Below are 15,077 nucleotides of genomic sequence, written 5' to 3'. Positions count from 1 at the left end.
GCCAGTTTGAATGAGAGGTTTTGGGGGAAAAGAAAGGCATTTGTTATAAAAAAAGGTGATGGCTTCAGGAACATCACAAAAACACTTCTCTCTCTCATTCTCATGGTCTGTGAGTGAGACAAGGAACTGGCCAGCTGCTCAGGGACCCTGCTGGGGCAAACCCTTCCAACCATCATTCAATGTAGAACTGGAGGGCTGGACAGAATGACCACCCAGAGCAAAAAAGCTGCAAAGCTACTCGGTTCTTGATGTTGAAATGTTGGCTGAAGTTTGAGATCACCCTCAGGATAGATCAAGAAGGTAGATCTCTACTCTAGCAGGTTTGACAAATCGGCCCCTTGCTTGTTTTATAAATAAAGTTTTATTGGCACACAGCCAGACCCATTTGTTTACCTGTTGCCTATGGCTGTTTTTATCCTACAATGGCAGAGTTGAGTCACTATGACAGAGGCCTGCAGGGTCTAAAATATTTACTATCTGGCCCTGTCTGGGGGCCGGCCCCCCAACTACACGGTGTTTGCTGATCCCTGGTCTGAAATGTTGATGAATGTAGAATGTTTTACTGCTGGGAAAGCCAACTGGCAGCGGCCACCGTACCTCTTTGCTTTTGGATTCTTTCCTAAGAGACTTCTCCAAAACTCTGGCTTCGTATTCGGCTCTTGGATGGTCCTGTGAAAGAAACCAAGTCAGCGGGGAGCCTTTGTTAATTTTGTGAGTTTGAGACCCTCAACAGGAGCACGCATGGCAAAATCAGCCCAGACATTCCCTTGGACACCCTTTGGGGCCAGTTCCTAGCTGGCTGTTTGTACCATTTCCAATTTAGAACTCATTGTATGCAGTTCATCCAGGATTCTCCACCTTGTGGGGAACCCTAGCCCACTGGGAATGCCACAGAATCGGGCTCTGTGTCCTACAGGCAGGTCAGTCTGCACCAAGCTGCAGCCCATCCTGCAGGCCACTCACTCTGAACACCCAGCCATGAACTGGCCCCTGAGAATATCCTATCTGGAGCCGTGGGGGTCAGAAGAGATGGCAGTAAGTGTCAGCAAGCGGGGGCAGACCAGAGGCACCAGACCTCGGGGGAGCCCAGAGCAGACCAGCGAAGGGCACTGGAACAGAAGAACAGGGGTTAAGAGAGACCCAGAGGTGGGGGAGGAAACGGAGACCCCTGCCCGCCATGGGAGAGCTGCAGGGAACCGCTCAGCAGAAACAGACGGATCAGGTGTGCGAGAAGGTCCCTCTCCCAGGGAGACAGGCTACCGGAAGACAGAGGAGTGACAAAAAATTCCAAACCTTGACAGCCTCCTTCCGGGAACCAGAAACGTAAAACAAAAACAAAAAGATTTCATTACTTGTGTTGTTTTTTTAAGAAACAGGCTACGTCTGCTAAAGATGATATTCTTAAGAACCTGGATGAAGGTAGTTGGACGTGGGTGGATAAGGAGGGCTCGCTAAAGGCTGATGCTACTTTAGGGTGACCATGTGTGTTGCTGCTTCTGCAGGTCACATGGTCTAGGTAATTCCCGAGGGAGTGCTGGGCTGAATTGTCTTAGACTCAGGGAAGGAACACACAGGCCAGATGACTGGGTACAGGTTTCCTTCTGCTCTGAGAGCGGACACCTGGGGTCCTGTCGCGGAGAGGCTGCCCCTTCGTCTCGGGTGATTAACCCCAGAAGAGGCCCTGGCCAGCCGTGGGGGGCTCGCTTTCGGGGACTCATTCAGGGCCCTTGGGGACCCAGTGGCTCTGATCGCCACCCCACCATCTAGGGTCTGAGCCATCAGGGTGAAGAGTTCATGGGACGGGTCCCCAAGGGGTTGAACTGCCCCAACCCCAGGGACATCATGAAAAGGGATGTTCTAAGTCTACTTCCAAAATAACAAGACAACACTGCTTTTTGTTCTATTTGAATCTTTAGAACACGCTCTGGCAAACAGCTGACCCAGGGCCCGTCATAGGGGATGGAGTTCCACGCCTGTCTCTACTCCTAAGGAGCCGCGTGTCTCTCCTTGCATCAGCCTTGGTCCCGCCATTTGTGAAACGGGACGATGAGACCCACTGGGGAAGAGGTTGAACCCAGAGGTGGGAGACGGGTTAAGGGACACCCGCTGGTGCCAGGCCCTGCTTGAAGTGCTTTATATCTGCTGACCCAGGGAGACGCCCTCAAACCCTACTCCTCCATCCCTGTTTGAGAGGTGAGGACACTGAGGCACAGAAAGGTTAAGCAACTTGCCCCAGGTCACACAGCGAGGGTGGTGCAAGGACAGCCTGGTCCCAGAGGCCGTCTCGTCTCCACTAAGCTGGTGCCTCTTCCAGCAAACTAGTGCCCTTGTCTGTTGACAATACTTTCAGCACAGAGCCTGCACAGGGGATTCTCAGCTACACATTTGGCTAAAAAGTGATCCAGTCTTGGAGGGAGTGCATGTGTGGGGAAATATAATAATAGGGATGTTTAAAAAGATGATGGAAGAGATTTTCACATTACAGTGAAAACGGATGAGCAGTTTCTCTTTAAAAAAACTGAGCAAAAGATTTCATAGCATGAAGTTGTGGTCATTGTGGCCACACCTAATGGCTCTGCTATTTGGGAGACCTTGTTCCTTTTTATTCCCACTCATACCATGGGGATTCTGGCTGGAGCTGGCAATTCGGGATGGGGCAGTGGCAAAGTTTCTCCTGAGCAACCCCGGGGAGGGGGGTCCACCTGCCATCGCAGTGGCCATTCGATCCCGAATGCCCTTCTCTTTGGTGCACGAAGATGCCCAGTACGTGGCTTCCCTCTATTAGGGAAGGATCTGCCCCACTTCTCAGCCACGTCCGACTGCAGGCCAAGAGCTGGCTCTAAGGATCGTGGGTTTGGCGCCTGGGGCAAAGCCTCGCGGCTGCCTTTGGGGACTCAGCCTCGTGGGTGGTGATGATCCCCTCCCCAGACCCGCGGTGCTGCCCCCAGACAGGATGAGATCAGCATGGTGAGCCTTGGCCGGAGTCCCCGACCACGCTGCTGGGTGGTGCGTCCATGTGAGCACGGAGATCAAAAACACTAGAACAGACATCATACGGTTGCCCTGGCAACTGCGGGGGATTCAAACATCAGGGAGGTGAACTGAGAAGCAGGCAGGGAGCAGCCTCGCCTGGGCTTTAGGACCTAAGGCTTCCACGTGAGTCTCCCAGAAGGAGCAGGGTGGGGGCCCGGGGGGGACACGGGGGAGGGCACGGGGGGGCGCGGTTGCCGAGCCCACTCACCTCCTCCTCCTCGAAGCCTGTGAGGTCCCAGCGGTAATTGAGCCGCATCTGTTTCCGCTTCCAGTGCTCCATGAAGGTGGCGGCTGCAGGGAGGGAGGAAAACCGGGAAGTTAGGGGCTCAGAAGCCCCACGACATCAGATGCCATGAAAGCATTCTCCTCTTCTGCACCATTTGGTAAGTGAGGGCAACAAGTGCTGGACCAAGAACTTCACATGAATTAAACTGTTCAGCTCTCCCACTGACCCCGTGAGGCAGGGATGATCTATCGCTCATTTAAAAAAAAAAAACTTATTTATTTATTTATTTGGTTATTTATTTATCTGGGTCTTAGTTGCAGCAGGCGGGCTCCTTAGTTGCGGCTTGCCGGCTGCTTAGTTGTGGCGTGTGAACTCTTAGTTGCAGCATGCCTGTGGGATCTAGTTTCCTGACCAGGGATTGAACCTGGGCCCCCTACACTGGGAGCACAGAGTCTTATCCACTGCACCACCAGGGAAGCCCCTATTGCTTACTTTACAGTTGAAAAAACTGAGGCACAGGGAAACCGAGTCCCAGCCAAGGTTATTCTGCCAGCCGGTGAGGGGCTGGGCAGGCTGGTCCCAGAGCTTGTGCTCTTAACCATCTTGCTCCACTGATCTTGGGGGCCCCAAGTCACAGGTGGGGTCCAAAAGAGTGAAAGGGGAGCCAAGGCCACTCACTCAAGCTTCAAACCCCTGCAGGTGGCCTGACTTTTGAGCTGCACTCTTAGCTGCTACATCCTGCTTTGTATTCCCAACAGACTAAGCATAGTTCAAATGCCACCTCCTCCAGGAAGCCTCCGATCATCCCCCTCAGTGTCAGGAAAGAAACCAACTCCTCTTGGGACCTCTCCTGCTCATGCCGTTCACGACACCTTCAATTATGTTCTCTGTCCCATGTCTCGTGGCCCTTCTGGGGTGTGGGGCAGGGATGGGGCCTTGTCATCTGGGTCCCCCACAGAGAGCCCAGTGTCGGGCACAAACAGGTGCCTCAAGAGAGCTCACTGAATGAATGAATGGCTTTTATGAGTAGACACTTGCAAATGGAGATACCACTGACTGAAACATTTATCATTAATTCTTCCAACCCATAAGGGAAAATCAGCAGAGGCTGAGGGTTGGAGTAGTGATAAGGGTGGCCATAAAGTTAACCAGAGCTCCGGATTCTTGAGCTGCTATGTGCCAGGCACTGTTCAAAGAGCTATCACGTGAAGTATTAATCTCATTTAAACCTCATAGTAATCATAGGAGGGAGGTGCTATAATTTTCCTCATTTTACAGATGAGAAAACTGAGGCTTGGCAGAATTAAATGGCTTATCTGATAAGTGGCAGTGTCAAGATGGACATTCAATGAGGACTTTAGTGCAAATTCTCCAATGTCATCCTTCACCAGGAAAGAATACAGGCGTTGGACCTGGCAAGAGATGGGTCTGAATCTGACTCACCTCCTGGTTCAGAGAACATGCCTGCCTCCCCATTAAGGTGAGGTGAGAACAGGGCCTCTGAGCTTGCACATATCTGTGCAAAATGGGTATCTGCCCATCAAGTATTAGCTACTGTACCAACCAGGTCCAGCCAGGAAACAGGAACCTCTTAGGTCTTTCGGACTGGGGTAATTTAATCCTGGGACTTGGCCACATAGACAATGGAAGAGCCGAGAAGACAAGCAGCGGATGGTGAGACCACCCAGAGATTAGCAATAGCAGGAAGCTGCTGCCTATCTAGGGGTGGCGGGACAATGGGAGGTGGTGTCCCCAGAGCCAGAAACTGGAGCTGCCCAGAACCTAGGATCATGGAGGAAGGGCTTTCTGGAGGGAGGTAGAGCCAGGGAGAAGGCGAAACCTTTGCCAGAGGTGCCCCAGGAAGCAGAGGAAGAGGAGGAGAAATACCCTGACTTCTCCCTTCCTCCCGCCTTCTGGTCCCCCATCAGGGCTTCCCACTGGCTGAGCCTTCCAGGAAATGGGACAGCAAGGGAGCCTGGGAAATGTAGTTCCCTGTGATACAAATGTACTCTCAGCAGACACATATGGCTGGTGGGGCAGGCCCATCTGCAGCCTGCACCGCCTCCTAAGAAGGAAGGTGTGAGGATGTTTCCTTCTGTCTCTTTCAGCATGTCCCTGGGTCACTGTAGTGGAGGCCCTTGGTTGGGGCCCATTCCCACACTGCCACCAGTTCTGGAAGGCCTGTCTCTCCTTCACTGTGTTCTGACAGCGGTCTCTCTCCAGCCTCCTCTGACTGCCCATGGCAAGGCCTCCTTTGAGACCTTGGGCTGAGTGGGGGAGGAGGGCTGGCTCCACTCACAGCAGGGGAGCTGGCCTGTTAACCTTCCCTGTCTCAGCCTTCCCATGTCTCCCCATTCCTAGGCTCACCGACACACACCTCTACCTCCTGGACCTCCCCTTCCCTCCACTCACCAGCCTGCAGTGTGATAACTGTTACCTTTTAATGAGGACTCAGCCTGCACCAGGCTCTGTGCTAGTGATTTAGCGACACCAGTTACACGAACCCTCAAAACAACGCCATGCAGTAGGAGTGATTTCCACTCACTCTTTTACAAATGAGGACAGAGACTCAGGATTAAATGCTCTGCCCAAGGTCAACTTCAGGTTAACAGCAGGAGTGGGGTTTGAACCGAATTCTATTTGACCCCAGAGTCTACACTTAACCACCATACTTGACCGACCTTCTGCACAGATATTTGATTTTCTTTACGGGAATAACAACTGTAGTCATAATAAGTCTGATGATTACAGCAAAACTTGTATTGCCATTTTATGGATGAGGAAATAGAGGCACAGAGAGGTTAAGTAATTTGTCCAAGGTCACACAGCTAGGCAGCTGGTATTTAAACCCAGGCATTCTTGCTCTAGAATTTTACTGTTAAATGTCTTAAGATAGATACAAGGGCCCTCTCCCAGGGGTATCTGTAGGTTGACCAGGACCGAGACTGGACCTGAGGTCACACCTTGGAGGCCAAGGAGTAGAGATGGTACATAGACAAGGCTTGTTGTGCTCGGCTATGTTTAAGAAATGCAGGCATTTTATATAAAATCATGAGTTTCCTGCTTCTCTTTTAAAAATCAGAAACTCTGGCACCAGGAGGCTGGAGCCAAGGAGTGACAATCCATTTGTCAAGGTTTGGGCATGCCTTCTCTGCTGGGCCACAGACCCCACCATGCCCTATTGCCTGGGCTCTCTGGCTCCAAGTTTGCCATGCTTTTGCTCTGCAGCAAAGGAGCGGAGCTGTGACGTTCAGGCTTGGCCAGTAGGACGGGCGATGGGAAGGCTAATGCTGAGTTGGGGGCAGTCCTGAGGTCTCAGCTCAGAATCGGGCATCGTGAGCAGTGTGGAAACCCACCTGCTACTGGACTGGGCAGAGGCAGGAAGAAAACCGAGGGCCTCTCCTTTGCAGCTGTGCTACTGCAGCCCTCCCTCCCTATACCAGCCATGTGGACAGCAGCGGGTCCTGGCAGGTTCCCATCCCTTCCCTTCAAGGTACCCAATAATGGTTCTCCTGGCTGACGTGCCAACTACATCACACAGACGTAACGGGGTGTCTACCTGGTGTCAGGTGCTGGGTGTGCTTGGGGCATCTCCTTTCATCCCACCCGCAAGCCCTCAGCGCAGAGATAACGCACTCCTTCACACCGATGGGTAAACTGAGACCCTGAGGAGTCAGGTGACTGGTTAATATACAGCAGAAACCTGGATCCAGGACTTCTGACCCCAAGATCGACTGGGGTTAGGGGTGTGGCTTCCCACCCACATGAGGACAAGCTGTGGGCCAAACCCGGTCCAGGGTACAAAAGACATGAAGAGATGGCCTTGACCCCAGCAGCCATACAAAGGGGCCAAGGAGACAAGACCATCCCCCCAAAATCCAGAGCCCAGAGGGCAGTGCAGCAGAAATCGCAGGTAGTGAAGAGGGAACCCAGGCCAGGGTGCAAGCAGGTGTTTGAGCTTCTCCCTTCACACATTTGTTTTAATGACACAGTGTTAGACAAACACATTCTTGTAGAGGAGCCCAGAGGCAGCAGGTGAGCGATGGACCCTGGATCTACTGTGGATCAAAGCAGGTATGAGCTTGGGCATGGGACCGCCCCCCCCACCTGCCTGCCAGCCTCAGTCTCCACGTGTGTACAATGGGCTTGATAACAGTGCCCGCTGTGGGGCCTACGGTGAGGCGTCCATAAGCCGATGCGCCGCGGAGCCCAGGGCAGGGCCCACCCGTGGCAAGGGGCTTGACAGAGGAGCGGTTCCATGACCCGGCTCACCTGAAGGATCTCCACCACTTCTCATTAAGAGGCTGACGATAGAGCAAAACATATGGTTGGTTCCATTTATACAAAGCATCCAGAATATCTACAGATAAATCCATCATAGAGGCAGAAAGCAGACTGGTGGTTGCCAGGGGTGGGGACAAGGGGAAAGGGACGGATTGTTAAATGGGCCCCAGGTTGCCACCTGGGAGGATGGTGGTAATGATGGCACGACATGGTGAGTGTACTAAATGCCACTGAACTGTGCACTTAAAACAGTTAATTTATGTTATGTAAATTTCACATCAATTAACAAAAAAAAAGAATCACAGAACAATGGATACAGATCCTGCTTATGGGCTTAAGTGCCCCTGCTGTACGCTGGAGCTGCAGAGAAAATGGACCAGGACACACCCACATAGTTACGTGGGGAGGGGACAATCTGTCCATTTCCCCCAGGATTTCTTAGAGTGTGGGCTGTACCGGAAGCCGCACCGCAGGGGGCTTGCTGAAATACAGATTCCTGCACACCACGCTGACCTGGAATCTGCGTTCTGGACAAGCTCTGCACGTGGCGCTGTCCACACAGGCGTCTGGACGCACTGACCTACTCACTGTCTGTCCTTTCCTTCCATCCATCTCTCTATCCATCAGATGAGCTGCCCCCACAGGACCCCGGGCCTCTGCTTCGGCTCTCCTCCCAGGCCGCATCCCACCCTACCTCCCTCGGGCCCTGCTTGACCGGTCCAAACTGCTTTCACTCCCAGGCCTAACCCCAATTTCCCTAATTCTGGATGCTTCCTGGGCTGGCTGCTGACCAGCCCCCCACCTTTCTGAGCTTTCACCCACCCCTGAAACGCTGCTGCTGACCCTGTGGCACGATCCTGGACGTGTCATTAGACGCTCCTGGGTCGGCCGTCCCGTGGTCTTTTGTGCCCGTGGGAACCTCACAGACCACGGAGGGCAGGCTCTGACGGATGCTGGGGCGCTGCTGCAGCTGCCCGGAGAACAGCCCCGTCTCCCTGGTGAGGTCCAAGCTCCTTATGGGCCGGGGTCTTGTCTCCCAAACCTGTGCCAGGCACTCTTGAGCCTCGGAGGCCCCGGGGGGCAGGCAGGGCCGCACCCTCCTTAAAACAAGACCCCTGAGAGCAGAGACCAGCTTCTCAAACCTCTGGCTGCTGACAGTCCGACGTCTGCTCAGCACAGACTCCTTTCTCTGCATGTGGAGATCAGAGATGCATGTCCTCGGGCTGCAGGAACCGGACAAGAGAGTGACCTGAAGCTGAGCGGGGCCCTGTGGGGCTCCCTGGCACGGAGGCCCTTTTTGTCCCCCATTTCTTGTAGGCAAGACTGCAGCCCCCATGACCGTCCCTGAGTTCCGAAGGGTGGATTCAAACAGCTGCTAATCAAGGGAGAAGCAGCCAAGCAACCACCCGGGGCAAGATTAAAGGGACCAGAGAAACTCATCAAAATCAGGAGACAACCGCTGGGCTTCCCTGGTGGTCCAGTGGTTGAGAATCCGCCTGCCAATGCGGGGGACGCGGGTTCGAGCCCTGGTCGGGGAAATAAGATCCCACACGCAGTGGGGCAACTAAGCCCCCGCACCGCAACTACTGAGCTCCGCGCCACAACTAGAGAGAAGCCGGCGCACCGCGATGAGGAGCCCACGTGCCGCAGCGGAGGATCCCGCATGCTGCAACTAAGGCCCGACGCAGCCAAAAATAAAATAAATTTAAAAATCGGAGATGACCACCTGAGATGAGATTAAGGGAGTGCAGGCCCTGCTCACCACACCCTAATCTTGTCAGAGAACCGCCCCCCTGCCCTTTGAACCACTGCCATAAAGCCCTTCATCAAATCCTCTGGCGGGGGACACACACAGTTTTTCGAGGCAGAAACCGGCGTGTCCCCCTTTGCCTGGCAAAGCAATAAAGCTCTCCTTTTCTACTTCACCCAAAACTCTGTCTCCGAGATTTGATTCGGCACCGGTGCACAGAGAGGCCGAGCTTTCGGTCACAAACACACCTGTTGGCCCACAGGGGAGACAGGGCTCCCGCACAAAGGCCCCCCGCCCTTCATTTTCTCACTGATTCTATTTATTTATCCCCTGAACAAGTATTCGCTCACAAACCCGCTGCTGGCCTTTTAATTCCAGCAGAGACTCAGTCTCTCTCCCTTCGTCCCCACCCAGTGTGGGTGACTCAGCCGGTGACCTGCCCACTCCATTCAGAGTCTCGGGTGCAGCCCCCCCAGGAGGGGTTTCAATCACACCTGTCATTCCACTAATGCCAGGACCATCTTTCTCCAGTTTCGTGCAGCCAGGCTCAAATCAAATAACCCCCTTTGTTCTGCCTGGAACTGACAAGGCTTTAAAGTCCCATTATTATGCCATAATTTCAGAAAATTGATCCCGGGTGCCAACAGCTAAATGGAGCTCAAAGTTTCTTCGTGTTGACACCTTAGTGAATGAAGGCTTTGAATTGTCATAAATCCCAGGCAGCGGAGAGCTCAGCCAGAGCTCAGGGCTCCAGGACCAGCGGGTCAGCCTCTGGGCAAACCGGACCCCACAGCGGAGCGGAAGCCACGTGAAAACAGCGGCCAGAGGTGACTCCTGGGGCGGTACAGCCCCGCTACCGTCAGTGTCAGGTTTGGGGTTGCTCTCTGTCACCGTGCGAGCAGAAACCTTAGCAGCTGGAGGACAGGAAAAGAAAGGACACAGCGGGAGAAGAAACACCAGTGGGAAAATGATCCTTTAGAGGGTAATGAACAAGTAACTGAATAAGGGACTAAAAAAAACCCCTCAACAATGGCAAGCTCGCTGCTAATTACGCCTGACAGCGTAAAGTGTGAAAGAGCCCGGGGGGATGATGGAGGGACTGAGTCTCCCTCCACCCTGGGGGCAGGGGCGGGTTGTCAACAGGCACCTCTCAGCCCAGCAGGCCCTTTCCTGTTGCTTCTGTCTTGATTTATAATAAGCTCCTCTTTCCGTAAGTGCTTCATGAGAGTGGTTTGGCTTTTTTGTTGTTTTTTTCTTTCTCCCCCAAATGGGGGGTGTGTAGACTGAACTTGCCCTTGACAGACAGGCACCTCTGTTGTCTCCTACGGTGCAAGTGGAGCTGGAGGACGTGGGGACAAACAGCGGAAACACAGATTTGCCCGTTTCCCTGCATCTTGGATAGGGGAAGGATGGGACCATCTGTTTTTCTCCCAAGGACGGGGCTACTGGTAAGGGCTGGCCAACACCTTTGAGGCTGTGAAGTGGTACCCCTTTGCACACAGTAGGTGCTCAATAAAGAAGCATGACGTGACCAAGCTGGCTTCATTGAGGGGGTGCACAAAATTCAACCAACTCCCTGCCTCCTGGCGGGTTGAGTGGCATTGCTGCCTGTGTGCCCCTCACCACCAGCTCATGGTGAATCTCTGCTCCCCCAGGAGGGCACAGAATGGGGGTGGAGGATGTTTGGATGGAGAGGTGAGACCAGGGCACTAGCTTGGACCATGAAGGCTGGCGGGCCAGGCACGGGTCTATCATGTCTGTTACAAATCTGCTAGCTGTGTGACCTTGGGCAAGTCACTTAACCTCTCTGTGCTTCCGTGTCCACATCAGAGAATAACAGGGTTTCTCTCCAGGGTTGTTGTGGGGACCAGTGAGGTAGCCTGTGCAGAACTCTGTGCAGAACTCTGTGCAGAACTCTGGAGGGGAAAAGGGAGCCTGTTTGTTTGGAGGGAGCTGGGGAAACTATTCCAGGTGAGAGAATGAATTTCAGGTAAGTCTGCCAGGAATAAGCACACACATGAGCTAGACCTGATTAGTAACGCTGACGGAGGGAGTAAAGCCCAGGGGTCAAGTATTTGGGGCTGGGGAGCCAGAACGCTGGGGTTCAAGTCTTGCCTCTGCCTCTTGTTAGCTGGTGTAACCCTGGGAAAGTTGCCTCAATTTTTTCATCTGCTAAATGGGGTAGTAAAGCCTGTTTCCCTCCTATAGTTACTGGGAGAATTATTGAGTCGCTCACATAAGATGCTCAGGACAGTGCCTGGCACACAGTAGGAACCAGCCAGCCAAAGCTAGTGTTCTTTTCTGAAGGAGATGAAGTGACATAATTCACAGAGGCCCCCAGGCACAAGGTGACAGGTTAGATCTGAGCTCCAATCTCCAAGGGTCTAGGCTGTTTTCACATTTCCAAGAAGCAAGGGCTCACTGATCCGATGCAACAGCCAGCACGACATGACAACTGGCACCAGGCACAGCCCTAAGACATCACAAGACGTGACTCATTTGACATTCCCAACCACTGTCTCCATTTTACAGACGGGGAACCCAGGGCCCAGAGAGTTGAAGCCACCTTCCTGAAGTTGCACAGCTGGCGGGTGACAGAGCTGAGAGTTGAACCTGAGTCTGGCCCAGGGACTGGTACTATTACCTGCTGACTAGTCATCCTGACTCACAGCCAGCACAGCTGGGTACTGAATTGGACCAAACCGTCTAGCCGGCAGCTGTGCATCTGGGCTCCGCCGTGGGCGTGAATGCTGACGGGTGAGCCTCCCCCGCTTGGAGCTGGGGAACCGGGAGGCTGGGTGCCCAGCCAGGAGGTGTTCCAGCCTCAGCTTGGAGCTTCCTGGGCCCCGATCAGAGAGGAAGGAAGGGAGCCAACCAGAGATCTTGAGGAAGGCCAGGGAGGCTGGCAATGAGAAGCAGAGGGTGGTGGGGGGCAGGGGGATGGTTCTGATAGACGCAGGGTCCAAAGAGACAGGGGCGGGCAGGGGAGGCGGAACAGGCTCAGGGCAACGTGGGCTCCATTCTTGGCCTGGCCAGTGGAGACCCACTTTCCTCATCTGTGAAATGGGGACAATTTCTCAGCTGTGGGATAAGGTGGGATGAAGCTCAAGGAGCATCCAGCCCAATGTCAGACACGTACACATCAGCTCAGTGAAGATGGCCATTGAGCCTAAATTTATAGTCAGATTGATCCCAGAATTAATCATCCGAGCTAGAGTGTGGTGCGGGGAATCTTCTCATAAGCCACCATGAACCACACACAGACATCACCTCCCCATGCTCTGTGGTAGCCCCGGCAAGGACTCCTCCAACCTCAGCTTGAATGCCTCCTGAAACAGGCTGCTCACCACCTGCCAGGCCAGCCCAGCCCAGCACTCACTGCTGGAAATCTCTCCCTTACGCTGAGCTGGTGACCTGTGACTCTCATTCTCAGCCTCGTTAGGAGGACCATCACGTGCCCATGACGACTGCACTGATCGTGAAGCTGTGCTTTGAGCTCCCGGAGCTTGGGTGGATGGACAGTCCTGGGTGTCTCTATTACCCGGGTGTCCATGGGCTACAGGCCACTGCCGAGCCAGGGGGGGAAGGATGTGGAGGGGTGATGTCCATGAGTGGGGCGGGGGCTGTCATTTGTACCCCTGTGCTCCACGCGACACGGGCTTCGCCAAGCCTGAGGCATCTCCTTAGCTCACAGGAGGGGTGGGCACGAGGGTCCTCTGGAATGACCAGAGTCTCCTCCATCGGAGGCCCTCAGTTTGGCGCAGCTGTTACTGGGCGTCTAGGCAGGACAGTGGGAACAGATGGCACACAGTCGGGGAGCCCAGGGCCAGTGAGGGAGGGCGCGAGAGGCCCGCTAACTGCTGCTCTTGCGCTTTCTCACTGGCCTTCTTCCCCCCACGGTGCCGCCCTCGGGAGAAACAGCTTCTCGCTATCACGTGCGGGTGGTTGAGCATCTGCCCTGGAGCTCGCGTGGGTCTTGAGCGAAAGCCCCGCCGCTGTCCCCAGTCAGAGCTGGGTCAGCCTCCCTCTGTCACCTCCTCAGCTGCTTCTTACGTAAGTTGCCGTCTCTGACTCAAGTTTAAGATGAGAAAATGTCTGATACAGCAGGCCGACTGCACCGGCTTCTGAGTCCTCCCAGCGAGAACACAAAGTCCTCTGCGGCCCTTGCTGGCCTCCAGGGTCCTCCTGCTCTCACTCCCACTTGCTCCCTGCACCCGCAGGCTCCTTCAACAGGCCTGCACCCTCACCACAGGGCCTTTGCACATGCTGTGCCCTCCTGAATCTTGGACTAAGTCAGTGGATGCAGTGGTTTTTCCTCCCATGGTTTCCCCTGTGCCCAGCACAGGCACTTGGTAAATACGGGTTGGTACACACGCTACACGCAAGGCACATCACCTTACTCAGTCTCACACCCCCGCTGTGTGTCAGGCAGCCCCGCCTGTGGTCTGTGGTCACAAGGGCAGGACCGTTTACTGAGAGTCAGCCATGTACGTGCTAAGCACTGGCTGAGATTTTGCGCCCGCTGTCTCTGATCCTTGTCACACCCCCATTTTACAGGCAAGGAAGCTGAGGGTTGAGTTATGCGGGGAAGGGCAGAGCTGACGTCCCTCCCCCAGGGCTCCTGTGCCCTCTCTGTGTGCAGCTCCATCTCCTACTAGCTGGGAGCCCCTGAGGGCAAAGACTGGGGCTCTGGTGCCCAGGGGACGGCTCAGCACACGGGTGCCCGAATCCTGAAGGCCCTGCTGGCAAAGGCTGTGTCACGGGGCCACAGAGGAGGAAACAGGCTTATCTGCTAATCCAGAAACGTCGGAATGCATCCAGCCACCACTTACCCACCTCCCGTGCCCCCCAAGCCTGAGATGGGTACCAGGTAGGACCTGGATTCAGGAAGAATCCCGGAGGAGGAGCCGTCTGCCCTGGACTCCAGGTAGCAGTGGAGTCCAGTGGTTAAGGGCACAGGCTCTGGAATCGTATGTTCACTCCTTACCTTGTCCGCTCAGGAGCTGGGTGGGTGATCCTGGGCAAGTCACATCAACTCTCCCTGGGCCTTGGCTTCCTTACTTGTAAAATGGGCATGTGACACCTGTAGAGGTGCTGGGGGATAATGAGAGCTGTGCCCCAGGGCCTGGGCCTGGTCAGCTTTCCCAGCATCATCGGGAGGAAGGGAGAACCCTCGGCACTCCTTGTTCTAAAGCAGCAACAAATCCCAGCCCCAGGGAAGAGGTCCCAGTTCCGGGAGCAAAGCATCCTCCTAGGCTTTTCATGAGGGGCTCTTGGCCGGGTCAGATGTATCTGTGGGTCGTGACCCAGTACAGACCCCGGTAACCTGCAGACAGAAACCTGCGGATTCTTTCTGCTGACCGTTCCTCCTGTGTGCATTCCTGGCAAACGGTCCTGCGGGTAGCCTCAAGGAGAGGGAGGGAATGTCGGGACCCACCCGAAGTTGCCTCTGCCCCACAGATGGGGTGGCGGCGCTCGGCTTACCCCAGAGGGCCATGAAGACGGAGAAGAAGACAGTGGCGGGGTTGTCGAAGAGGTGGCTGGCGCGGGCCGTGGCGCACGCAGAGCTCATCTTCCAGTAGCTGCAGGTCTTGTCACACAGCGGGCACATGGTGATGTTGTGTCTCTGGTCACACATCTCCATGCTGGAAGAGATGGAGCAGCCCAGAGTCCCCTGGCCGATGGGCAGGGTCCCTGCCGGCCCACGTGGACCGGAGCCTCCCGGAGCCATGTCGGGTGGGAGAAAGTGCTGGGGGTCCCCGCCGTGGTGGTCATGGTCTGGCT

General features: G+C 54.7%; 1 protein-coding gene across 8 annotated transcripts in view; it reads right to left on the bottom strand.

The window, feature by feature from the left end:
- Positions 1-15,077, bottom strand: part of ANO1 (anoctamin 1) — a 163,463-nt gene that overhangs the window by 29,235 nt on the left and 119,151 nt on the right. For all 8 annotated transcript variants that reach the window (XM_059932260.1, XM_059932261.1, XM_059932263.1 and 5 more), the window contains 3 exons: positions 14,778-14,938; positions 3,242-3,324; positions 598-669 (listed from right to left, as the gene is read on the bottom strand). In XM_059932260.1, coding sequence (XP_059788243.1) covers positions 598-669; positions 3,242-3,324; positions 14,778-14,938 — 316 coding nt within the window. The remainder of the gene's footprint in view (positions 1-597; positions 670-3,241; positions 3,325-14,777; positions 14,939-15,077) is intronic.

This window comes from Balaenoptera ricei, chromosome 8 (genome assembly GCF_028023285.1).
Source record: "Balaenoptera ricei isolate mBalRic1 chromosome 8, mBalRic1.hap2, whole genome shotgun sequence".
Taxonomy (NCBI): domain Eukaryota; kingdom Metazoa; phylum Chordata; class Mammalia; order Artiodactyla; family Balaenopteridae; genus Balaenoptera; species Balaenoptera ricei.
Note: the sequence above shows the minus strand (reverse complement) of the source record. Positions and strands in the feature narration are given on the sequence as shown.